Here is a 26036-nt window from a genome sequence, read left to right on the forward strand (position 1 = left end):
ATGTATGGTAGACTTCAATGTTATATTTGGCATGGATTGGCTATCTCCGTGTCGCGCTATTTTGGACTGTCATGCTAAGACAGTTACATTGGCTATGCCGAGTGTGCCACGGATTGAGTGGCGAGGTTCGACTGATTATGTTCCCAAAAGGGTAATTTCATTCTTGAAGGCCCAACGTATGTTTGGGAAGGGTTGTCTTTCTTACTTAGCCTTTGTGAGGGATGTCGGTGGAGAGACTCCTAGTATTGATTCTATTCCTGTTGTGAGGGATTTTCCCGATGTGTTTCCTGCAGACCTCCTGGGCATGCCACCAGACAGGGATATTGATTTTGGTATTGATCTGGTGCTGGGCACTCAGCCCATTTCTATTCCACCGTATCGTATGGAACCAGCGAAGTTTAAGGAGTTAAAGGAGTAGCTTTAAGAAATCCTTGATAAGGGGTTCATTCGGCCTAGTGTGTCGCCTTGTGGTGCGCCGATTCTATTTATGAAGAAGAAGGATGGCACTATGAGGATGTGCATTCATTACAAGCAGTTGAACAAAGTAACAATTAAGAACAAGTATCCTCTGCCTCGCATTGATGATTTATTTTACCAGCTTCAGGGAGTGAGAGTGTTCTCCAAGATTGATCTCCATTCATGTTATCCCTAGTTGAAGATCAGGGACTCAGATATTCTTAAGACGGCTTTCAGGACCCGATATGGTCATTATGAGTTCATGGTGATGTCTTTTGGGCTGATCAATGACCCAACAACGTTCATGCATTTGATGAACAATGTGTTCAGGCCTTATCTTCACTCGTTTGTCATAGTTTTCATTGATGATATTCTAGTGTATTCACGTAGTCAAGAGGAGCACGCGGAGCATTTGAGAGTTGTGTTGCAGATATTGAGGGAGGAGAAGCTTTATGCAAAATTCTTCAAGTGTGAGTTTTGGCTCAATTCAGTGGCGTTCTTGGGGCATGTGGTGTCCAGCGAGGGTAGTCAGGTTGATCGAAGAAGATAGAGGCGGTACAGAGGTGGCCCAGACCATCCCCAGCCACAGAGATTCGCAGCTTTCTTGGTTGGCGGGTTATTACTGTCGGTTTGTTCAGGGATTCTCATCTATTGCATCGCCCTTGACCAAGTTGACTCAAAAGGGTGCTCTATTCAGGTGGTCGGCCTATGGAGGAGGCTACCTGGGAGACCGAGCGGGAGATACAAAGCAGATATCCTCACCTGTTTGAGGCTTCAAGTATGTTTCTTGACTCGTTTGAGGACGAACATTTGTTTAAGAGGGGAGGATGTAACAACCCGACCGTTCGTTTCATGAGTTACCGCTCTGTTTCCCCCATTTCTGCTTCTTGTTGCCTTGTTCAGCTGTATTTTGTGTTATCGGGTTGGTTGGCTCGGGTTCAGAGAGGTTTTGGTAAGGTTTGAGACACTTAGTCTCTTTTGAGTAAGCTTAAGTTGGAAAAATCAACTAGATGTTGACTTATGTGTTAAAGGACTCGGATGTGAGTTCCGATGGTTCAGATAGCTTCGGAAGGTGATTTGGGACTTAGGAGCGTGATCAGAATGTGTTTTGGAGGTCCGGAGTAGATTTAGGCTTGAATTGGCGAAATTGGAATTTTGGCGTTTTTCGGTTGATAGGTGAGATTTTGATATCTGGGTCAGAATGAAATTCCGGGAGTTGCATTAGGTTTGTTATGTCATTTGGTATGTTTGTGAAAAATTTCAGGTCATTCGGACATGGTTTGATAGACCTTTTGATCAAAAGCGGAATTTGGAAGATTTTGGAATTCTTAGGCCTTGAATCCGATGCAAATTTGGTGTTTAGATGTTGTTTTGAGCTTTCCGAAGGTTGGAATAAGTTTGAATGATGTTATGGGGTAGGTTGGCATGTTTGGTTGAGCTCCCGAGGGCCTCAGGTGAGTTTTGGGTGGTTAAACGGACCATTTCGCGAAGGGTTAGGATGGGAGGCTGTGAAGTTGGACTTCGCGTTCGTGAAGGAGGTTCCACGATCACAAAGGGTTGAGCTCGTTGGTAATCGCATTCGCGAGGGTGATGCCGCGTCCGCAAAGGGTTAAGTTGCTAAGGCATCACATTCGCGAGGGGTGGTCGCATTCGCGTAAGAGGAATTTCTGGTCAACTTAAGTTTGTGCTTTGCGAACGCCAGACGTCGATCACGTTCGCGAAGAAGGAATTAAAATAATTTGGCAGAATGATTTAAAAGGCCTATTCCGCGATTTTAGCCTAAGTTCGTCCATTTTTGGGCGATTTTGAAGCTTTTTGAAGGGGATTGAAGAGGGAATCAAGGGGGAACACTTGGAGGTAAGATTTATGGATTTAATACTCAATCCTAATGTGATTTATACCTAAATAATCATGGAATTTGTAGAATTTAAGCCTAAATATTGAAGAAGTAGGGCTTGTATTTGGAGACCTAGAATTCGGGATTTGAGGGGTCGTTTGTGGTTGGATTTTGGTGCCTTTGATATGAATGAACTCGAGGAGTGATAAGGTGCCTATTGATATAAATTTTATTGGATTCCGAGACGTGGGCCCGGGGGTCGGATTTGGCCAATTTCGGGATTTGTGTTGTAATTTGATTTCTTTGAGTGGGCTTTATTCCCTTAGCATATTTTGATGGTTTTGCACTGATTTTGGTTAGATTTGGAGCATTTGGAGGCCCATTCGAGAGGCAAAGGCATCACATGCTAGAGTTTGGACCGGATAGAGGTGAGTAATGATTTTAAATGTTGTCCTGAGGGTACCCCGGATTTCACATCGTTGTTCTATATTAAGGTGACACACACGTTAGATGACGAGCATGGAGTCGTGCACCATTGGGGATTGTGAATTAGTCCATCCCGTATGACTGTTTTACTACGTATTTGATTGAAAACTATTTGCTATTATCATGTTTTGGGTTGAATGCCATATTTGGGCCTCGTGCCAACTGTTTGGACACTTAGGGGATTTTTACTGCTATTTCCTCATTGTTTTGATTTTATATCTGTACTCAGTCATGCTATATTATGCTGTTTTCATAACTCAGCCACATTTACTCTGTTTTAACACTTTAAATGATATTTTGGGTTGAGCATCATATTTTTACTGTGGCCGAGTGGCTTTTAGAGATTTCTGACTAAGTAGGGCCGAGGGCCTGTGTTGTGAGGATTATTATGGGATCAGGCTGCACGCCGCAACAGTATTGTAATGATTATGATTATGAGGCCGTGGGCCTGAGTTGTACGCCATAAGGTGGCTTGATATGAGGCAGAAAGCCTATTTGATTATGCCATGAGATGGCTTGACATTGCGCTTGGGCCGTAAGGGGCCCCTCCCGAAGTCTGTACACCCCCAGTGAGCACGGGTACCCAGTGTGATATGTGATATAGCCCAAGAGGCTGGTGTTGTTCCATGTTATTGCCCGAGGGGCTGATTCTGTTGATATTGTGCCAGAGGGGCTGATTTTATGTGTTTATCTTTTCTCGTTGTTTTTCATTTACTTGTTTAACTATTAGAACAATGTTTCAAAGAAGCTTATGCTGAACTAAGGTGCTTTTATAAGATTTCACTATTTTATTGCATTGAATTGGTTTTACACTGCCTCTTTGTAGCATTTTGCTGTGTTTTATGTGTTTTCTCATCGCTCAGTCTTCATTTATTTTTATTACTCACTGAGTTGTAGTACTCACATTACTCCCTGTACCCTGTATGTAGATTCAAGAGCTTCGGGCCCGGCTAGCGAGGGTTGATTGCTTCCAGCATACCGTGCGGAGATCACTAGGTAGCTGTTCGGCGTTCGCAGCCCAGTGCTTCTCCTTCCTATCTTTATCTTCTTTTGTACCGAATTGTAGTAGACTATTTAGTCTTTTTCGTACTCTCAGACTTATGTTAGATGCTCATTATTGGTGACACCCCGATGTCGGCTGTGTTGGTTTCCATAAATTGTACTAGTTCACTTTTATTTTGGGACCATTAGCATGTTAATGACTTAAATGGTGTTACTGTAATTGTTTAAAATGAATTGGGTGTTGTTCGGTTGGCTTTGTTTCATGAAAGGCACCATCATGACCGGTTACGGATTTAGGATCGTGACAATTCTACTTCAAGAACCTAATTTCTACTAAATCTTGCAATTCATGTGTGCTCACAACAAAGAAAATCCCCAACTCACAAATATGTACAGAGGATATAATCAAACACTATTGCACTCAGAAAGAAGCTAAATGCTACAAGTATTAGTCCATATGCTTGCCCTTATTTTAACTCGCTGCTATCTCAGGAATAATTGGTTGTAGATCACCAAGGACTTTTCATGGATTGTAGTGTAGGCTTCGGGACAGGTTGGACAAATATTTGGAAATGTAGTGGCTATACCCTCCTTGAACTCTACATACATTTTGCTTCTTTACCACATACCACTTATTGACCTCGAGTTACCGACATAGAACCACCTCAATGTATTTCTTCTGTTTTCACAAGACTCCACTCCATATCTCTTTTTTTGTTATATATGTACAAATGTTTTTTTCTTTTGTTTTTCCTTTGGAGCTTGAGCATCTTCATATATACAACTTTGAGGGTTTTTTTTTCTTCTACACACAGTAGGCAACCTTACTAATTTTCACTTAACACCGGCACCCCAACTTAGGCTTTAGCCTTATTCTTAATTGTTCAAGGAAGGATGGGTTCAAAAGAGGGAATTATTTCACAAAGGGGTAAAGGTTTGTAATGTGGTAGCCAAATAAAAGGTTAAAGGCTCAACGGGAATAACTAGGGTTATTGATGTACCAGAGAGGTCAATTTTGTCAAAATTAGCTAGCAAGCACAAAGAGAGCCTAAGGCAACTCAAAGCTTCATCACATGATATTTGAGATTCTGAGTAAGCATAAAGTAAGAGAGCGAGCCTCGAGTTTACAAAAATGATTAATTGTTTATTTACAAAATTATATGGGTGCAATTTATTCAACAAAATCTTATCACATGCTTGAAGCTAGAACAACAACACCAAACAAGTCAAAACGTTTTGTGCTACCACCATGGTTCTACTATCACACCTTTGGAAAAGAACCCGGCGAAGAAAAACCAAGGGGGAATTCATTGCTATCTACAAATCTAAACTATTAAAGTAAAGAGTTTATATACAAGTTTCACACAAAAAGTTTGACTATCCTACCCCAAATAAAAAAGCATGCATTGTCCCTAATGCATTGAGAAAGTAAGAGCACAGTTTAGGGGATTCATGGGGCACACTAGGCGTTAGGAGGGGATGGAACATCCGGCGCAACTGTGGGATCGGATGCTGGCACTGTGGAAGAAGTAGGTGGATCCTCTGACTGGACAGTAGATGGAGCATCCAGAGTGGTCGTGGTGCTGGAGGCTGATACTATAGAAGCAGCGGGTGGCACCTCAGACTGTGCAGTAGTGCCTGGGACCAACATAGGAAGCTCTGCCAGTTGCAAAGCTGGGTCTTGGACCTAGGAGCTGCTACCATCACCTAATGTTTATTGTGTAGTTGCAGGAGTGTATTTGGCGACCATATCTGCAAGAGAATGCACAATAGCTGTCTGCACATCTGCTTCCTCCTCATTCGATCTCTCTGTAGAAACAATAATCTACTTGCCTTTGTTGTTCTGGTGAACCTCATCCTCCTCAAGTAAACCTTCCTCATCAGTTTCTTCTTCATCATTTTCCCCCTCAGACCCTTCGAATTCCTCTTCTAAATGATCCTCTATGTGCATTACAGAGCTCGAAGCCTATGAAGACTTAGTACCATGGCTCACTTCAGGGGCCACCTCAGCTGGCATGAGGTTGTTGAAGTCAAGGCCAAGGATTGGAATTTGGGAGGTACCAGTGCCTTGCTCCCCTACCTCCAAAAGAAGATAGGTAAAATCCAACTCTAGGTTTTGCATTTTTAGCAACTCAGGCTTTAGCTCGGCTACCTCCTTCTTAAGTTGAGGCATGTCCCTAATTTCTCCTCGCTCAACCCTCTCAAGGCACACTTCAAAGTGCTTGAGTCGATCTTCATAAGATAGATGCTATTTTTGAAGATCAGTGACAGAGGTTTGGATCAGGGCCAGTGCTTACCGGATGAGAGATGGAAGTTTTTTTAGTAGTTTACCTACTTTGGCATTTGCATGTTGTGCCAGTAGACCTAGTTTTGAGAGTGCATGCAATGAGGCAGGTAGTGGTACAGTGGCTTGTCTAGGACTGGATGTGGACGTGGATGGTACAAAAGGGGTGTCTGATGAGGTAGCAGGTGATGCTGAGGCTAGAGCAGGAGTGAAGGCTCTGTGGATTGCTGACCACTGTATCTGCATCATTATTTATCAGGGTGATGTCGATATCCTGAACAACTTTTGCTATGAGATCATGTTTGGGGATAGGAGGAACCATTACAGCTTTACACAAGGCATGGATTAGTCATGGAAAAGGGAGTGAAGTTGCTGTTTGGTTCGCCCGGATCCCAATCTCATGGTATATAATCTCTCACACATTAACCTTGATTCCCGTTATGATGCATGCAATGAGGATTGCCTTCTCGATGCTTATATCTATTTCATTTCTTGAGGGAATTAGATGGGAACAAACACAACTTAGCCAGTACCGAACTTCTTGGGTAAGATCCCTCTTGTGGATCGTTTGTCGTGGTGCAATCTAGGGCAGAGTTCCTTTGGCTATGATAGAGGCTACCCAAGCATGCTCGAATTCCTTGTTTTTAAGCTTTTTGTCATATTCTACGGTGCCTGGCTCCTAATCCTCGATGTATATATCATTGATTGATCCTGCATCACAAAGGACTTCAACTCCACGGACTAAAACAGAGTCCAGGAACGTACAGTTTCTCTTTTATTATGCGTTCCTAGATGCAACATAGGCAACATAGAATTCCCGCTTTAGTGTCTCATTGTACTCTCCTGGTACCTGACTGAAGGACTCCCATCCCCTCTTTTTGATGTTTTCTAGTACACGGGGATAATGTTCTTTTAAACCATTCAAGCTGAGCTTCTTCTCTTCAAGGATTTTTCTCTTTCCTAAGCTTCCCTGTATAGGGTCCGAGAGCCAGAAACCCCAAACCTGAGATCTCCATCACTTTGTCAGTGTGCTTCAGCTAGGAGGTCAACAGGTGGCACAAGATCAGTCTGTGCTTCCTCCTCGTAAGACAGGGAGGATCGCTTAGATGTCCTTCTGGCTATGTCAGCTCGAGTGCATTTGGATTGTTGTGCTTGTTGGCTCAGGACAGTAGCCCGTTTTTATCCTCGAGCAGGAGGTGATCACAATGTGAGAGACATCTTTGGTGCCATTCCTATTAATGAATCACCGGGTGAGTAGTTGATATAGCATGGGAACCTATTGAGAGAATTTAAAGGAAGCAAGAAGTATTTGCGAGGAGTTATGTGATCGCATAACAACTCTGCGAGCTGCAAAACCATCACAAAATTGCAACACTCAGAAGCCAAATTAAGAATGCTATCGCAAAAGGGATCGTAGATTAAGTTACGCGACTGCATATTAGTCGCATTTTTGCTCACCAAATGTGGAAAATTATCTGCCTTAGTCTATGGCAATTTCGTGGTCCGCAAAATGAATCAGCGATCACGAACTCGACCGAAAAAGTTCTTCTCAACGGGCTACCTAGGGCACCAAATGTGACGACTCTGTGTACCGCAAACCAGTTATGTCGACCACAAAGATCGTCATCTTTAATCAAAACATCTACCCACTCGTTTTACAGAGCTTCTAACATCCAAATTCCGAAATTGCACACCTGTGACATGAAAAAATTTCCCACCCTGTTCTTTACTCCTATTATGTAGATTAAATGCTTGAAACCCAGTTTACCCCCAGCCTCAATTTTCCCCCAAACAATGATTCTTACACCAACTATGCACACATTGATACCCACAATAAGGGATTGAGAAGAAGGGTTAAAAGAGATGCAAACATATGATCTTCTTCAACGTAATTAAGCAAGAGAGGGAGGAATATTTACATTCAAGATGTCTGAGCAGTTGAAGAATTCGATCTGAGATACAAATCAGGTGACCTATTTCTATGCAATTCCTTTTATCTTGTTGTGATGTTGTGTTTTTTATCCAATGTTTTTGGGTTTTTTCTTGGTCTTTTTGTTTTTGTTTTTGTTTTTGATATCTTTTGTGTCGTGCCGTGCTTGTGTGTGTGAGAGTGAGGGTGTGTGATTGAAATGTGAAGGGGGTTAGGGTTTAATACTTGGGGGTTCTGTGATGGAAAAGTAGATCACATAACACATTATGCGGTCATATATGTGTTATGCGATGAGTGATTGACTACTTTGCTAAAACTAACTTTTGATGCATTTTGCAGTTGCATAATCATTATGCGGGCTGCAGAAATAGAAATCCCACCGTATTTTTGAGGGCCGAAATTGCATTTTATTCTGAGTGTGTATGCGACCATTATGCAGTCCGCCAAGCCATTATGAGACCGCATAGTTGCCGCAGACCACAAGTTATATTTTTCTTCCTTCTTCTCAGTCCTTGCACCCTGTTTCACTGTATTTTGAGCTACCTGCATTCTAACACACATGTCAAACTGCTCAATACTAACAACTAAACCTACAGAAATTAAAATATAACAAAAGAATTTTACCACACAAGGGTTACCTCCCAAAAAGCGCTTGATTTAACATTGCGGCATGATGATGTCGACTCTATTTGGGCTAATAAGTTGTGGGGGTTGGTGTAGGACTATCCTTGAGTGCGAATTGTTCTACCAAGTGCCTTTATCCTGGGGTTCCGAGGTAGTTCTTGACCCATTGGCCATTTACTTTGAAAGTTTGAGTCCCATTCTCCGACTCCAATTCAATAGCGCCATAGGGGGACACATTCACAACTTTGAACGGGCCAGACCATTTGGATTTGAGTTTGCCTGGAAATAACTTGATCTTGAGTTGAAGAGTAAGACCAAGTCACCGGATATGAATTCCCGCTTCAAAATCTTCTGGTCATAAACAAACTTCATTCTTTCTTTATACATGGATGCACTCTCATCGGCATGGAGACGAAATTCTTCCATCTCATTGAGTTGTGTCATTCTTAGGTTAGCAGCTTCAGCCTAATAAAGATTCAACTTTTTCAATGCCCACATGGCTTTGTGTTCAAGCTCCACTGCCAAGTAACATGCCTTACCAAAAACCAACCGGTATGGTGAGGTGCTAATATGAGTCTTAAATGCTGTGTGATATGCCCACAATGCATCATCTAGCTTCCTTGACCAATCAGACCTATTTGCATTCACAATTTTTGCTAGGATGTTTTTGATCTCCCTGTTGGAAACTTCAACCTGGCCGCTCGAATAAGGATGATAAGGGGTGGCCAACTTATGCTTGACTCCATACTTTTCGAGCAGTCCGGTGAAGGCCTTGTTGCAAAAGTGAGAACCACCATTGCTAAGGATGGACCTGGGGGTACCAAAATCAAGAAAGTGGTCACACTTTCTTGCCTCATTGTTAGGTAAGGCAATTGCCTCGACCCATTTGTTGACATAGTACACAAGCACCAAGATGTATGTCATGCCATAAGAGCTCACGAAGGGACCCATGAAGTCTATCCCCCACACATCAAAGATTTCGACCTCCATTAAAAAGTTGGTAGGCATCTCATTTCTTCTAAAAATTGACCCTTGTCTTTGACATTGATCACATACCTTGACCATTTGACTTGCGTCTTGGTAGATCGATGGCCAATAGTAGCCATATTAAAGCACTTTTTCTGCAGTACAGTTTCCACCATGATGACCCCCAACTGGGGAGTCATGACATGCTTTGAGAATTTGCATTACCTCATCTTCCGAAACACAATGCTGAATGATGTTGTTGGCACAAATACGGAATAGAAAGGGTTCCTCCCAATAGTATGGCCAACAATCCCACAAGAATTTTTTCTTTTGGTAAGCTTCCAATCCATGGGGAATGACGTCACTAACCAAGAATTTAGGGATTTCTGCATACCAAGGAGCAAAGGTGCTAGACAATGGCAATATCTGCTCATTTGGCAAGGCATCATTAATTTCAAGATCTTCTTTTGGTCTCCCTGCCTCTTCAATCCTAGATAGGTGGTCCGCAACTTGATTCTCTGTCCTTTTACAATCCTTGACTTCGAGTCAAACTCTTGCAACAAAAGAACCCACATAATCAATCTTGGTTTAGTATCCTTCTTTGCCATAAGATAGCGGAGAGTAGCATGATCGGTGTAAACTATCACTTTGGACCCCAATAAGTAGGCTCGGAATTTTTCAAAAGCATAGACAATGCCAAGCAGTTCTTGCTCAGTCATAGTGTAATTCATTTGTGTGCCATTGAGGGTCTTGCTTGCATAGTAGACAAGATGAAGGATCTTGTTATGCCGTTGACCAAGTACCACCCCAATAGCTACACCACTGGTGTCATACATGAGTTCAAATGGAAGAGACTAATCGTGTGTGACAATAATAGGTGCCATGGTGAGCCTCGCTTTCAATTCGTCAAAAGCTTTGAGGCACTTCCCATCGAAATCAAATTTTGCATCTTTTTCAAGGAGCTTGCACATGGGACTTGCAATCTTTGAGAAGTATTTGATGAGTCGCCTATAAAAACCGGCATGCCCTAGAAAGCTCCGAACACGTTTTACCAAAGTGAGAGGAGGAAGTTTGGAAATGATTTTATACAGCTAAAATCGGAGAGTCCGTTTTGTGATCATTATGGTATTTCACAGCCCGTCTTCAGAAGCCTCGAAGCATATCTCGAGGTTTGACCCCGAGGGTTCCCAATGCTCGACCTTGAGGCAGTGCAAATCAGTGGCTATCTTAGACAAGCGGAAAATTCCCAAAAGGCACGTGGCTAAAGCTGACCAAGTCTACAAGAATAGTACAAGTCCGTACTGTGATATTAAATAGTTGTACCAGCTATTTATCTTTGTAATAAATGCATATGTACTATGTTGGGATTCCCCCTCCTATATAAATGGGACCCTTGTCATTTTGTAAAGGGACATGATATTTAATACAAGAACAAGAACATTCTCTGCTCTCTAACTTAATACATTCTCCATTGTCTTTCCTTTGATTTGTTGCTTATATTTATTGAATTTCATTGATTGTTCCTCATTTACTATTCATCATTGATCATAAAGAGCCATTATTGAGGCCCTTGGAACTGTTAGTCCTTCATCGATCATCCCTAGTCGAGCTCATTAGCTCAACCTCGAGGCCCAGCTTAGGCCAATCCAAGACCCCAAGTCCCGGCCATTCGGTTTGCATAACATGCTATCCTCAAGCTCTTATCTCATTTTTTGATTCGCACTTAGCATCTATTGGTTAACAGCTAGCATTCAAATGAATCACATATTTTTAGAACCACAAAATCAAATCTAATTGTAATTACTATTTTCAAGGTAAACAATTTGGCACCCACCATGGGGCTAAAAATAATAGTGATTGTTTTTTTGCTGGTTTACTGAAAACACAAAGTTATTCTTCACACTTTTTCTTGTCCAAGAATCTTTAATTTCAGGTCAAAATGTCTAGCTCAGTGAATGCACCTGAAAACAGCGGTCCTGAGGACTATGGAGAGAATGGTGTAGTTGTTCCAAGCGCCGGTGTACCACTGTGAAAACCTAAGGACGCACCAGAACCAATCCCCATAGATATGGGCTCATGCAACGCCCAACACGTCGATATAAGTTCCCACACTAACGGGAATATACGCCAAGAAAACCAACAAGAAGCTCAAAAAACCCCAGCTCGAGAGGAACGAGAGGTTAGCCTTCACGTCATTTTTGAGATGTTGGAGGCAAAACAAATGGTGATTGCTCAACTTCAAAGCCACTAAAAACTCCAAGCACAATAGCACCGGAAATGGCTCTTCGAGCCGATCAGGTACCGGAAAGATCGAGCAATAACGGGTCAGTAACCGACCCCGCTATTATTAAAATGCTCGAAGACCTCACAAAGAGGATTGAATCGGGCGAAAAAAATATAGAAGCTAATGACAAAAAAGGTGGATACCTACAATTCAAGGGTCGATTAGATCCCAGGCGCACCTCCGATTCTGAAGGGTGTGGATTCAAAGAAATTCGTACAAAAGTCATTACCATCAAGTGCCGCTCCAAAACCCATCCCGAAGAAATTCAGAATGCCCGATCTCCCGAAGTACAATGGAACCTCAGACCCCAACGAGCACATCACTGCTTACACTTATGCTGTAAAGGGAAATGGCCTGAAGGACGACGAGATTGAATCTGTCCTGTTGAAAAAATTCGGAGAAACACTTTCGAAAGGGGCCATGATGTGGTATCATAACCTATCCTCGAATTCAATAGACTCATTTGCCATGCTGGCAGATTCTTTTATAAAGGCACATGCTGGTGCCATCAAGGTTGCTACTAGGAAATCCGACGTCTTCAAAATCAAACGGAGAGAAAATGAGATGCTACGGGAGTTTGTATCTCGCTTTCAAATGGATCGAATGGAATTATCACCAGTCTCCGATGAATAGGTAGTGTAGGCCTTCACCCAAGGTTTGAACGAACGAAGCTCGATAGCTTCGAAGCAGCTAAATTAGAACTTGGTTGAATATCCCACCGTAACCTGGGCAGATGTCCACAACCGGTATCAATCAAAGATTAGGGTCGAGGACAACCAACTAGGAGCCCCCTCGGGCTCAGTATATCCTAGCAGGCTCCTGGAAAAGGAATTAAAGCAAAACATGGAAAGGTACCAACCATACACTAAAGATCGAAGGAACGCCCCAAGGCGTAATATACCCCGAAGCGATCGAAGGATAAATCGAGGTCAGAATCCTCGAGGACTCATGAGCAGAGCCAGATTCAACAGACATGCAGGACCGACGAAGGCACCTCGATTATCTAGTACAACTTTAACATTGACGTTTCGGACGTCGTATCAGCCATAGGTAAAGTCAAAGACACCAGGTGGCCAAAACCCATATTATCAGATACGTCGCAAAAGAACCCTAACCTGGTGTGCGAATTTCACGGCACACACGGTCATAGGATGGAAGATTGCAAACAGCTCCGAGAAGAAGTAGGCCCGACTAATCAACAAAGGGCACCTTCGAGAGTTCCTCAGCGACCGAGCCAAAAATCAATTTTGGGAAAGAGAGGCGAATAGAAAAAATGAAACAGAAGAGCCCCAACATGTCATCCAAATGATAGTTGGAGGAGTCGACATCCCATAGGAACCCATTGTCAAACGAACAAAAATATCCATCACTAGGAAAAACGAACTCGAGGTTATAACGACGCATTGGTAATTTCTTTCCTTATGAATACATTTCAAATTAAACGTGTGCGTGTGGATCTAGGTGGCTCGACCAACATTATTAGGTTGAGGGTGGTAGAGCAGCTTGGACTGCTCGACCAGATCATGCCTGTCTCTTGAGTCCTCAACGGATTCAACATGGCAAGCGAGACAACAAAGGGGGAGATCACTCTCCCTGTCAACGTGGTTGGCACAACCCAAAACGTCAAGTTTCATGTCATCGAAGGAGACATGAGGTACAATGCCTTGCTCGGAAGGCCATGGATACACTGCATGAGAGCAGTACCATCAACCTTTCATCAAATGATGAAGTTTACAATGAAGGACGAAATAAAAACGGTATATGAGGAGCAGCATGCAGCAAGAGAGATGTTCGCGGTGCACGATGTAGCACCGACATCGACACCTTCAACATCAAAGGAGCCAAAAGATAAGCAAACAACAAAGTAGAAATCAAAAGCTACATTTTTGGCTGCACCCTAGTGAATGAGCAAAGGACCGTACCGCATCCCAGGAGCAAGCAGTTGAAGCATATTGAGGCTCGAAATGCCATCGCTAGTAAGGTATAACCGTCTCCCTTTTTATTTACACCTTACACTAACCTGTGTGGAGGTGTCTGGTTAGAAAAATTGAAGCACCTTCCAGGTTGAAGACCTTGGATTTTAAAGCATGTGTTGCACTCTTTTCCTTCGATCGGATTTTATCCCAAGAAGGGTTTTACCGGCAAGGTTTTTAACAAGGCAACATCTATATGCTACCCAAGGAGAACTTAACAAGTATTCTTCAATCAACCTCGAATACTGGGGGGTATCCCTCGGCGGATCACCTCCCCGGAGAAATCAAGATAAGCCAAAGAAGGTCTCCATAGAAAAATGATGTAACGTGTCAAACGGTCAAATGAACCATGTCCGCATAGAATAATCGAACCCCCAACGACGAAAACATGTATACTTGTACCAAGTAATCAAAAGAGCATCTTTTACCATCAAAACACTTTGCGCTTTAAAGATGTTTGCTATTTTTACAAGAAACGGCCCCAGGGCCAGAAATTTCCCGAACACTCGGGAACTAACACAAAAAACTCGAAGCCATAAGACCTCCAAGCCGGAAACTTCGCGCTCATAAGCCCTCAATGAGGCAACATCAAGTTTACAAAGAATGACTCCAGAGCCAAAAACTTTTGATGTCTCGGGGACTGTCGTGGACTGTCACCCCATCGAGCTATTAAAAAATCGAGGCCATAAGACCCCAAGTGGGCAACCTCGAGCCCGAAAGCCCTCCATGTGGCAATTCTAGAAAATGTAAGACCTCTATGAGGCAATCTCAAGTTCATAAGGACTCCATAAGGTAACACCAAATCTGTAAGACCTCAAGCAAGGCATAAATTATACTTGTGCCAAGTAACCTATCTGTAAGACCTCAAGTAAGGCATGCTCAAATTTATAAGACCTTACAAAAGGCAGAATCCCGATCTTAAAGTCAAGTCTATATATTCGAACTTATAAGACCCCTAAAAAGGCATACCCTCGATATAAAACGCTGAGGCTACCTCACTCGGGGACTAAAAGGCTACGGCCAAATACAATGACTACGGTCATAAGGATCTGGACAAACTATCGCGACTCGGGAGTGCCCGACCATTGCCATAAAATCACAGGCCTTCAATTACTTCGAAAATACTTCGAAAAGAACTGGTTAATCAGGCTACCCTTGGCATAAGCAAAAGAGCTTCGATCATATCAGCTCCAAACAATAAAAAGGCTTCGAGATAATTCAACTATCTAGCGAAACCTCTCGAGGTGCTCATTTGTCATTACATAACGGCTCACAATCGAGGTTCTTATCGAACCATCAAAAAGTCGGACGAACACAAAATTTCAAAAAGTCTTTAACGAGGGAAAAATAAAGTCATATTAGAGGTTGTATAGACCCAACGTGTAAGAGCCTAAGCGCCAGCACATATTAGAGGTCGTGCCGACCCAATGCATAAGAGCCTAAGTGCCATCCTATATTAGAGGTCGTACCGACCCAACGTGTACGAGCCTAAGCGCTAGCACATATTAGAGGTCGTGCCGACCCAACGTGGAAGAACCTAAGAACCATCTTAAAATTCAAAAACTTAAGGGTCGATGAACTCAAGTTGAAACCTGACTCGAAGACTGAGCCCAAAATGGTTAACTAAAAAGCACCTAAGGGCAAATGCGTAAGAGCCTACGGACTAGCCCAACAAGCCTTTGGGTTGGTTTATAAACCTAAGGTTTTTACCTCGAAGGCCAATTCATCTGGCTAATCATTGACAAATGTCAAAATTCAAAACAAAGAAAGACATACTCAAGCAAAGAAAAATTCATGGAAGGGGAAAGCCGAAAGGCTTCTTTTTATATGTATATGTGAAACAATAAAGTCTTCATTTACAATGTTCTCTAAGAGCATTATATGTAGAATCAGAAAGGAAAAGCCTAGCCTATTTTCCCCTCGGGGTTTGCGGCCCCATCGGCCTCTCCCTCATTATCTTCGGCATCAGATACCAGGAACTTGGCATTGTATTCATCCACCTTGGCATGCTCTATCTCTTCCAAGAGATCAAAGCCCCTAGTATGGATCTCCTCGAGGGTTTCCCTCCGAGATTTGCACCAGGCATATTCATTGCTTCTGCTCTCCCAATCAGAAGCCCCTCTTAACTCAGCTTGAGCATTGGTAGTGTTTTTTAAATAGACGACCACTTTCTTATCAGCCTTAGCTCGAATCTCTTCAACTTCAGCCCGGGCGTCCATGACCTCGACCTTCATTTTCAAAAGGCCAGATTCAAGCATTACAATCCTACTCATCTGAACTGAGCTATTTTCATGAGCATTACGGAGTTGCACCTCGAGGGCAGAAGTCTTAGCCAAAGCATTCTTCTTGGCCGCAACTTGGGCATCTATCTGAGCCCTTAGCTCATTACACTCATATCTGGCTTGATCAACTTAGCCCCAAAGGTGTTCCAGGTCCTCCGTCTTACTCTGCAACTGAAGTATCAAAATAATAATCTCTGAGGGTAGAAGAAGAAACATGCATTCCCTCGAAACAAAGGTTACCTATTTCTCGAGGCGGACTTCATAGTTCAGGCTTCGATTCATCTCGTATTGAAGGTGTCTCAACTCTTTCGCCTTTTTACCACAAAGAAGCCTAAAGGATTTCTCCCCGTCCAAGGTTTTTCGCAACCTGGCTTCATGGCGGAGCAACTCGGACTTGATCTTGTCAAAGGCCTATGAAAAAGAAACTCAGTGTGAAAATGAAAATGTAAAACCAAAAAACCAATAAAGTCAAAACACATCACAGAACAGAGCTGTTGAACCTACTCAAAAGTTGAGCATACATCTACTGGTCTGGTCTCATCCGCCCAGTTGAACCGCTCTTAGTGGAAATATGATCGCTCGAGACCTCGCTTGATTTAGGCAGCCCCTAGCCTCGAATATCCTTCAAAGTACCTTCGACGGGAGATAAAGACGGCGGCAAAAAATCTATATCCCTCGAAGTACCTTTGACAGGAGAAGAAGATGGGGGCAGAAAATCCTTATCCCTCAAAGTAACTTCGACGGAAAAAGAAGACGGCGGCAAAGGAGGAACCATTTTTCCCAGGATAGAAGCCTCAGGTGCTGTAAACTCAGCCGATACATCTTCTTTGAGCCTCCGAGCAGAGCTTTTCTCGCTATGGGAACCCTCGTCCTTCGAGGATTCCTTCCGTTTGTTATCATTCCTCGGCCCCGAAGCCGATGATCCTTCCTCCTCTCCAAGGGGACACGGTCTCATCTTATAAAATCCTCCAATGCCTGTGGTGACGGAGTTAATACATATAAAAGAAAGTACATTTCAAAGAAAATAAACCACACAGCATGTACTGTGTTGCTTTGCCTCCCATCTACCCTTAGATAGATCTCGCCACTGCTGCCAGTTTTCAAGTCCAATCCGCCAGGCCGGGGACCTCGTCTGGCAGCCACAGGGTTTTTGTATAAAAGGAAAGAAAAACATCTTTACGCAGTCTGCCTCCAACATGAACAAAAATGATAAAACACAAGTGTATCTCTTACGTGTGAAATTGCATTTCTCAGGAAATAGAAGGAACTCTATAGGGATAATATCGACAGTCCGTACTCGGACAAATTGACTTATCCACCCGGTCCCCGTCTTCTTCATTACTGGCAATAAAAGGCTGGGTGGATCGACGTTATAGAGTAATGAGGCCTCAGTAATGAAAGGGATGGTACAATTTAACAACATGACTGAGGGTGAACTCGAGCCTGGCTTTATCTACAAAGTACCTTATCATCAACACTATCCTCCAAAACGAAGGGTGAACCTGTGCTAGGGTAACCCGATACCTTCTGCAAAACTCGAACACGACTATATCGAGAGGGCCGAATGTAAAAGGGTACGTGTATACATTCAAAAACCCCTCTACATGAGCCATGATGCTCTCTTCCATGGAAGGTACCTGCAGAAGCACCTTTTCTCCCCATCCGCAGTCTCTCCTAACTGCTTGGAGGTGTTTCTCTCCTATTGATGAGATGAACCTCGATGCATACTCCCTGCGGCCCTAAATGTTGGGTGGTCTCTCTAACGTAAAATCCCTTCTCGAGACAAATAACCTCGAGGTTAGCTCACCGGACGCCGATGGTGTACCGCCAACCGAGTGAGAAGCAGAGGTGAAACTCTCCTCTTCTTGGTGAATGGATTTTGGCGTAGCAGCCATAACTATGATGAAACAAGAGAAGGGAAATGAAAACTTAGGCGAAAGCTTTGAATTAAAATGGTTAAAGAACTGATGCAAGGAAGAAAAGCTCTACAAGAAGGATAGTTGATCAAAATAGCAAAGTCCTCAAATGAGAGGAAATCAAGCTCACATATAGAGCAAGCGGCGACTGTTCGCCTACTCTGAAGGCCAATTTATTCTGACTAGGCCATTATTACTTTTAGGGAAGTGTTCTAGCGGGACCACCTCGGTCACTTTATGGCCATGTCATACGAATGATGTTGTCATACAACAGTCGAGGGGTCAAGATTCCTGTATCAATCTAGCCTCAAGATGGTGCCCGATCTTGAGGATCTCTATTACTATAACTATGGGCTCTGAAGAGCCATCTATATCAATCTAGCCTCGAGATGGTGTCTGATCTCGAGGATCTCTGTCAATATAATAATGGGCTCTAAGGGGATATCACCATCAATCTAGCCTCGAGATGGTGCCCGATCTCGAGGATCTCTGATACTACAAAAGGGCACTAAAAGGGCTATCAATCTAGTCTCGGGATGGTGCCCGATCTCGAGGGTCTCTACTATCCCAAGTATGATCTCTAAAGAGCCAACATCAAAATTCAAAAGACTAGCTTTTTATAAGCACTGGAAAATAAAATTTGAAGACTTGAAACAAAAGGGTCTCTTTGCATTCTCAAAAATACATTTACAGAATGTGCCTTTACAAAACTTCCCCGAGGAGCCCATTTACAAAAATAAAGAAAAGGAGAAGCAGAGAGGATGACATGAGTCTATTCCTCACCCTCACTACCGTCTGAATCACTTCCAGAATCCTCATCTAAAGTAGTTGAAGGTGCTGATTCTTCCTCCAAGGTTCTGGCTTTCTCAATCTCAGCAGAGAGATCGACACCTTTGGCACTTGCTTTCTCGAAGGCATGCCTCCTATCTTGTAGACGATCATAAGCAACGGCCCGAGCCAGCTCCTACTTAGCCTTCTCGGATATCACTTTGGCTCGATCGTTTGCGGTAGAGATATCTCTCTTGTATGAGGACGCATCTTCATCGGCCTCAGCCTTGGCCACAGATAGTGCAATGACCTCCTTCTGAGCACTTTGAAGAAGATACTAGGTCGAGCCCCACTCTCCTCGCAAAAGGTCTTTCTCTGAGCTCACGACCTCATTTTGCCTTTTTAGCTCGAGGATCTTCGTATCATTGGCTGCAACCTCTTCTTGAAGTTGCCCCACCAGGGCATCCTTTTTCCCTATCTGCAAAGGTGGAACAAGATAGTAAGTATCAAGTTATAAGAATAAAAAGATGAACACATGAATGACGTGTTACCTGCTCAGCAAATCTAGTTCGTTCCTGGTGCACTCCCTCCAGACTTGCTCGAAGATCACTCAACTCCTCTTCCTTTGGGGCAGAGGAAACCTTCAACTCATTTAGCTCCGAGGTAAGCTTTTCGAGCTCCTCCTCATGGCATGAGAGCTCATCGTGAAGCTTAGAAAAGGCTTGGTCATACAATTTCTTGACCTACAACAAAGAAGTTAGAAAGGCAAGGGTAAAAATTTAAAACGCAAATGGTATGTCAAGAATATCACATGTTTTTGAAGCCTCTCAGCCTCCTCGAGAGCAACATGGGCGTCGAGATCTGTGTCCTCGTCGACATCAATGAAGTAGTCCTTGAACGCATCATCCTCTCCCTGAGGGGTACCCACATCGGCAGCGCCCCGTTCTGGGCGTCCCTTATTCCCCCCTGAGAAAATAAAGGTCCGGATTCAAAGCCGCCCATGGTATCAATTTCTATAAGGGTTTCTTATTGACCCCGAAATTTTTTGGATTCAGGCCCTCCAAGCTCGCTAGTCGAGGATTCACTGGCATGGACTGTACCATATCCAACTTGAGGCTTGGGGACTACGCCCAAACCCTCCTCAAGGGTCTCCTCAGGGCGATTCTGGTCCACATTGGCCAACCCCCATCTCAACGGCCTTCTAACCAACAACTTGTAGAGCATCAGCACTCTGTCTTACCCTTTGTACCACAGGCGATCACCATCATCATCATCTTTACGAAGATTTCCCTTAGCAGTCGAAGTCAAGATTGTGGCATCGTTCTTAGGCTTGCGAACCTTGGGTTTCTTTGATTCTGGAGACTCGGTTGATGCCTCCTTATTCCTCTTCTTACCCTTATCGGGTTTTGAGATTTGTTCTTCACCAGCAGAGGGTGGTCTCATCAACCCACCATCCCCGAGGCCTACACAGTCATGATGTATTAAACTTACAACCACCAAGAATACTTATATGAAATTTGGAAACGATAGCAAGAAGGGCTTACCGTGGTTCTTGGCTTGCCACCGCGTCTTGGCTAAATCACGCCAAACACGTTCGCCGTATGGAAAAGCGAAGTCTAAACACCTGATCCATCCCGAGAGGTCCTGGACCGTGTTGGGAAACCAAATGGTGGCTATATAATCAAGATAAAATCAATTCAGAAGAAGAAGATGGGGTAGTAAAATGTGCTCGATGTAATAATACTCACGCTTCATATTCCATTCCTCCGGGAATGACATCCTATCAGCAGGGATGATGTTCGAGGTTCTTACTCTAACAAACCGGCTCATCCATCCCCAGTCTTTGTCCTCATCAATGCTTGAAAAGAATCTCTTGGAGGATCGAGAGTGAATCTTGATTAAACACCCTCGGAAGAGATGAGGGCTGTATAATCTGATCAAATGGTTGAGGGTGAAGGTCATTCCCTCGACCCGATTAGAGAAATATCTGAGCATGTAAACAATCCTCCAGAAAGAAGGATAGATCTGACCTAGTTTCACTCGGTACTAATGACAAAAGTCAAGAATCACTGGATCTATCGGCGAGGAATAAGGGTCTACAGGACCTAGAGTGAAGGGGTATGTGTATACGCCGAGGAAGCCAACTTTGTGTGCCACTATGCTTTCCTCAAATTTGGGGATCTCTACTTGTACTGCCTCCCCCCATCAACAGTCTACAATAACAAGAACTTTCTCTGCTCTCTAACTTAAAACACTCTCCATCGTCTTTCCTTTGATTTATTGCTTACATTTATTGTATTTCATTGATTGTTCCTCATTTACTATTCGTCATTGATCATAAAGAGTCATTATTGAGGCCCTTGGAACTATTAGTCCTTCATCGATCATCCCTAGTCGAGCTCATTGGCTCAACCTCGAGGCCCAGCTTAGGCCAATCCAAGGCCCCGAGTCCCGGCCATTCGGTTTACATAGTATACTATCCTCAAGCTCTTATCTCATTTACTTGATTCACACTTAGCATCTATTGCTTAACATTTAGCATTTAAATGAATCACGTATTTTTAGATCCACAAAATCAAATATAATTGTAATTAGCATTTTCAAGGTAAACAATGATCTTGATCTTTGCCCAATCAACCTCTATACGTTGTTTGGAAATCTTATGGCCCAGAACTGTCACGACCCAAACCGATGGGCCGTGACGGGTACCCAGTACCTTACTCAATAGAGTACCAACGTAACGTATCTTTCTTATTACATCATCATATACACGTGGCATACGGTCCTAATAGGCCAACATGATCATTTATAAATTCAAAACATAGGCCGACAAGGCCGTACAATCTTTCACGTACAGGACATATGTCTAACAAGCCTCTAAGAGTACATAAATATCATAAAGATCGGGACGGAGTCCCGTCATACCAAGCAATACACGTCTAAATCATACTAACGAAACACACAACTCCGAAGCAAATGGAGCGCACCAACATTTTCTCCTGAGCTGATAGCCTACTTGGAGGGCTCTCGACCTATCTGTGTGGACCTGCGGGCATGAAACGCATCATCCCCAAGCAAAAGGGATGTTAGTACGAAATAATGTACCGAGTATGTGAGGCAATATACTAAGAGCTTAAACTGAACTTATAATATAATAACCGCAAGTAGCTGGAAGTCAAAGATAATCTGAAGATATGCTTACCTGCTGATATTGACTCAACTCTCTCAATATAGTAAGTAAAATAGTTGTCCGGCCCTATAAGGCTCGATATATATATATATATATATATATATATATATATATATATATATATATATATATATATATATATATATATAGAATGCTCTACCATAGTAGGCTTGCTCATAGGCGCTCGGCCATACTAGGTTCTGTATCTCGACCAACTAGGCTCGCTCATAAGCGCTCTGCCATAGTAGGCCCGCTCATAGGCGCTCGGCAACACTATACTATGTATCTCAACCAACTGGGCTCGCTCATAAGCGCTCGACAACAGTAGGCTCGGTATATATATAACTGCTCTGCCGTAGTACGCCTGCTCATAGGCGCTCGACCATACTAGGCTCTGTATCTCGACCAACTGGGCTCAGTAAAATAGTTGTCCGGCCCTATAAGGCTCGTATAACTGTTCTGTCGTAGTAGGCTCGCTCATAGGCGCTCGGCCATACTAGGCTCTGTATCTCGACCAACAGGGCTCGCTCATAAGCGCTCGGCCACAGTAGGCTCGGTATATAACTTACCATCTGATCAGAGGTTGCCCAATAAGGGCCTGCCCATCGATTATAGCTCGATGGTTATGGAAATACTATAATATTGTATATATAGACTCTATGCTCTCTTTACTGGAAAAAGGAAAGGCTTAAATGAATATGAAGTCCCGATAAAGAGAATAGTGTAACTTACAAAACTAAAAAATATACGTAAATTCTGGGATATAGATTTTTCTTTAGGCTTCTTTATCAAACGCGTGTAATTATGAGATCATGCCAAAATGAAATAAAGGCTTAGCCTTAACATACCTGGACTAAGGAAAACTCTGTATTATATTCTTGAGAAGGATTGCACCGTACTCCCTTAGAATCGCAAAATCTCACGTGCATGTGACAAGCACATGACTTTCATCAAATCAATCTCTTTTTATTTGAGCTTTCTCACTGAAAATTCGCAATATATATACACACACTTCTCATATCTACTGTGAGCACGTGATTTTTGTCATACATGAAATACTCCTACAAAATCTAAGAAAATAGATTTTTTATAATTATTTGCCATTTTTAGGAATTTTTGTAGATTTTTATTAATTGTTTATATTTTTCTTGCTCGTTTAATTTTTATTTAAATTATGAAAAATACCAAAAATATCATGCATTACATTTAGGATTTGTTTTTTACACCTTTAGAATTAATCAGTAATTATTTATTTTATAAAATTTGAAAATCACAAAAATAGCTCACTTTACATTGTTTGTCTTTTATTTTTAGTTTATTGATTTTTCACTTTTAATATAGATTTAAGTAATGTTTATAATTTTTATAATTAGTTAATTACTTCAATTTCACATTTTTAGATGATTTAGAATTTTTAATCAATAGGATTTTTAATTAAAAAAGGGGGAAAAGAAAAGGGAATTATAATTAAGCATAATTGGAAGAAGAGTTCATTTGGTGAAATTGGGTCATCCCCAAATTTGGCCCAAATATTTTCCCTTAAACCAACTCCAAACATTAACACCTTCAGCCCAAAGAATCCTTTCCCCACCGGTTCGACCCAGTCCAAGAAACCGGATTGACCCATTAATCGACCCGCCCCGTTCTTCTTAATATAAACCCTCCTTATAATATTTCCCTCAATTTCCCTAATCCTAAGAGAAATCAGAGAAGCGGCACTACTATGCTTCTTCTTCACTGAGCTTGGCTTCAACTCGCCTGAGTTTCGAGCGATCTCACTCAAAACGGTCCCCCCTCTCCACGTCACCTCTATTTTCCAACGGATTTGTCAGAGAGGAGTATGATTATTCCCTCAAAACCGCGGATTTTTGTACAAAAGAACAATTTTTGGACGAATGGAGTCGTGGATAGATGCGAATCAATCCACACCCTCCATTTGTCCCAAAATTGTTCAAAAACTTGAGGGATTTTCGGATTTTCTTGGGCAGATTTTTTAATAATCCCAAGTGGCTATATATTGGAGGTAAGTCTTCTGTGCTAAGGGGAGAGAAAAATTAGGATGAAAAAATCGTAAAAAATCTTCACAACTTAGCCGAAAATTTCTAGGGTTTTTAGTCGTCACTCTTTCTTCGAGCCCTTTTTCTTCAATCTGCTCCTTTTCATTTCAAAAAATGGTTTGAGTTCATTTTGGATTCGAGTTCATTTCTTCGCTGAGGTTCTCGACTGTTGACATTTTTTTTTAAAAAAACTAGGGTTTTGAAGCTATCTTCGGCTATTCTTCTGCTCTTGGTTTTGCTGAGTTCGTCATTGTTGGTTTCCTCCTTAGCCTTTATTTGGCAAAGTTTCGATTTCATTCAAATTTAGGTACACATCTCATTTCTGTATTTCTGTTTTTCTGTTTTAAAATGAAGTGTTAACTCTTCTTTTGAGTCATTTGATGAAAAAGTGTAAAATAGTTGTTTGCTCTATTTTAAACGTGAATGGATGTGAGTTTTGGCTAGTTTAAGGCTGAAAATCTACTATGGATTTGCCTGCTAAGAATCACTGTAGTAGCCTGTTTCTTTTGCTGATTGCATACATGCACACTTGTCGCATTTAAATCATTCATATGGTTCGTTAAAAGCAGCATGTGATTTGCTAAAAAAAATAAGATGAAGCCTTATAAAAGTAGAGTGTTGGAGCTGTTGAATCTTGATGAGGGGTTTAAATTGTTTTACTCTCCTTATCGAGGCATGGCAGAATCTGTGTGTATGTTTTGAGTTGGGTTAATCACTTCTTCTCCATTCATATGTTACATGTTTAAAAACATTCATATATTTGTTTCGCTGCATCCTTCTTGTCTGAGATGCTAATAATCGCTACTGGGTTTAGGCAATAACTTGGAACTGTTGAGAAGTTTTGGTTAATTTGCAGTATCTTTATGTTTTAAAAAAAGAAATGTAGAAAGGTAGGGAGTTTTTCCTTAATTAGTAGCAAGAAGATTTATTTTTGTGTTCTATTTCTCCCCTCACTTTTCTCCTTATTTTGTGAAGGTTAGCTTAGTTTGGGTATCCTTTAAGTTTAGCAACAATATTTTGCATAATATTTTATTAAATCTTACCTTTGGTTTTGTTTTCCTAAGAAAATGGCTCAAATTTGTTATATGTAGAAGACGTTCATGTATGGACTAGTTGGCTAATATTTCTCAAAAAACCAATTGAATCAAGTTGGTAAAGTATGATTGGTTAACTAAGTAGAGTATTAGATATTGCATGTCTTCTGCCTTAAGGCAATATATGTTTTCTTATTTTTGGTACTTGTATCTTAGAACAAGTGAAGAATGTGTATCTCAATATCTTGAATAGGTTCTGCAGAATAATATGCGAACCATGATTTGTGGTATTTATCAGTAAGGTACCGATGTTATTAGCATTCCGTATTCGTTTTTTCAATTGAGTATTAAATGTAACAGTGTTACACGAAGTTGAGTAAAATGCATCCCAAAGAAATTCAGCACATGTAATTGCTTCCCAAAAAAACTGGACTTATGTGCACTCATAAAAATGTGATTTTTCACGCACAAATGAACATGGTTCGAAGCCATGTGTAATTTTGCATGACTCCTTTTTTTTTCTAGATGTTGTATAAAGCACATTGCCAAAATTGAACACATTAATTGTTGCTTGGGCCTAAGTAGAGGCCCATTTTCTTTCCCTTTTTGTTCATCAATAACATGAGAAATTAACTCATGAATCCCCTAATTTACTTTAGGCCCGATTTAGATTAGTATTGCGATTATATATACGTTCGCGTAATATAATTAAAAAATTTAACTCTTAAAAGACTCGAGGGATGCGTTCGCGCAACTTCAACCAAACTTTTTCCCAATAAAATAAACAAAGCGTTATTAATTGTGGACATGTTCGCGTGACATGATTTTTGACGCGCCAAAGGAAAAGAGTATACGTGCGCCTAACTCAATTTTAATTACGAACAAATCAAGTGATTTAAAAGCGGTAAAAGGATAATTGCACATAGGTCCTAAAAATGAGTAGTTAA

At 41.9% G+C, this 26036-nt stretch overlaps 1 protein-coding gene and 1 long non-coding RNA gene across 2 annotated transcripts; one reads left to right on the forward strand and one right to left on the reverse strand.

Moving 5' to 3' along the window:
• Positions 1-9084: 9084 nt before the first annotated feature.
• LOC142175999 (uncharacterized) lies at positions 9085-10421 on the reverse strand. The gene is made up of 2 exons (XM_075243022.1): positions 9955-10421; positions 9085-9430 (listed from the first exon to the last, which is right to left on the reverse strand). Exons 1-2 carry the CDS (start codon positions 10419-10421, stop codon positions 9085-9087), a joined length of 813 nt encoding a protein of 270 aa, XP_075099123.1.
• Positions 10422-23697: 13276 nt separating this feature from the next.
• On the forward strand, positions 23698-25493 carry LOC107791550 (uncharacterized). Its single transcript, XR_001649292.2, has 2 exons — positions 23698-24021; positions 24251-25493. It is a non-coding gene; the product is annotated as an uncharacterized LOC107791550 (long non-coding RNA).
• The last annotated feature ends 543 nt before the right edge of the window (positions 25494-26036 follow it).

This window comes from Nicotiana tabacum, chromosome 22, assembly GCF_000715075.1.
Source record: "Nicotiana tabacum cultivar K326 chromosome 22, ASM71507v2, whole genome shotgun sequence".
Taxonomy (NCBI): domain Eukaryota; kingdom Viridiplantae; phylum Streptophyta; class Magnoliopsida; order Solanales; family Solanaceae; genus Nicotiana; species Nicotiana tabacum.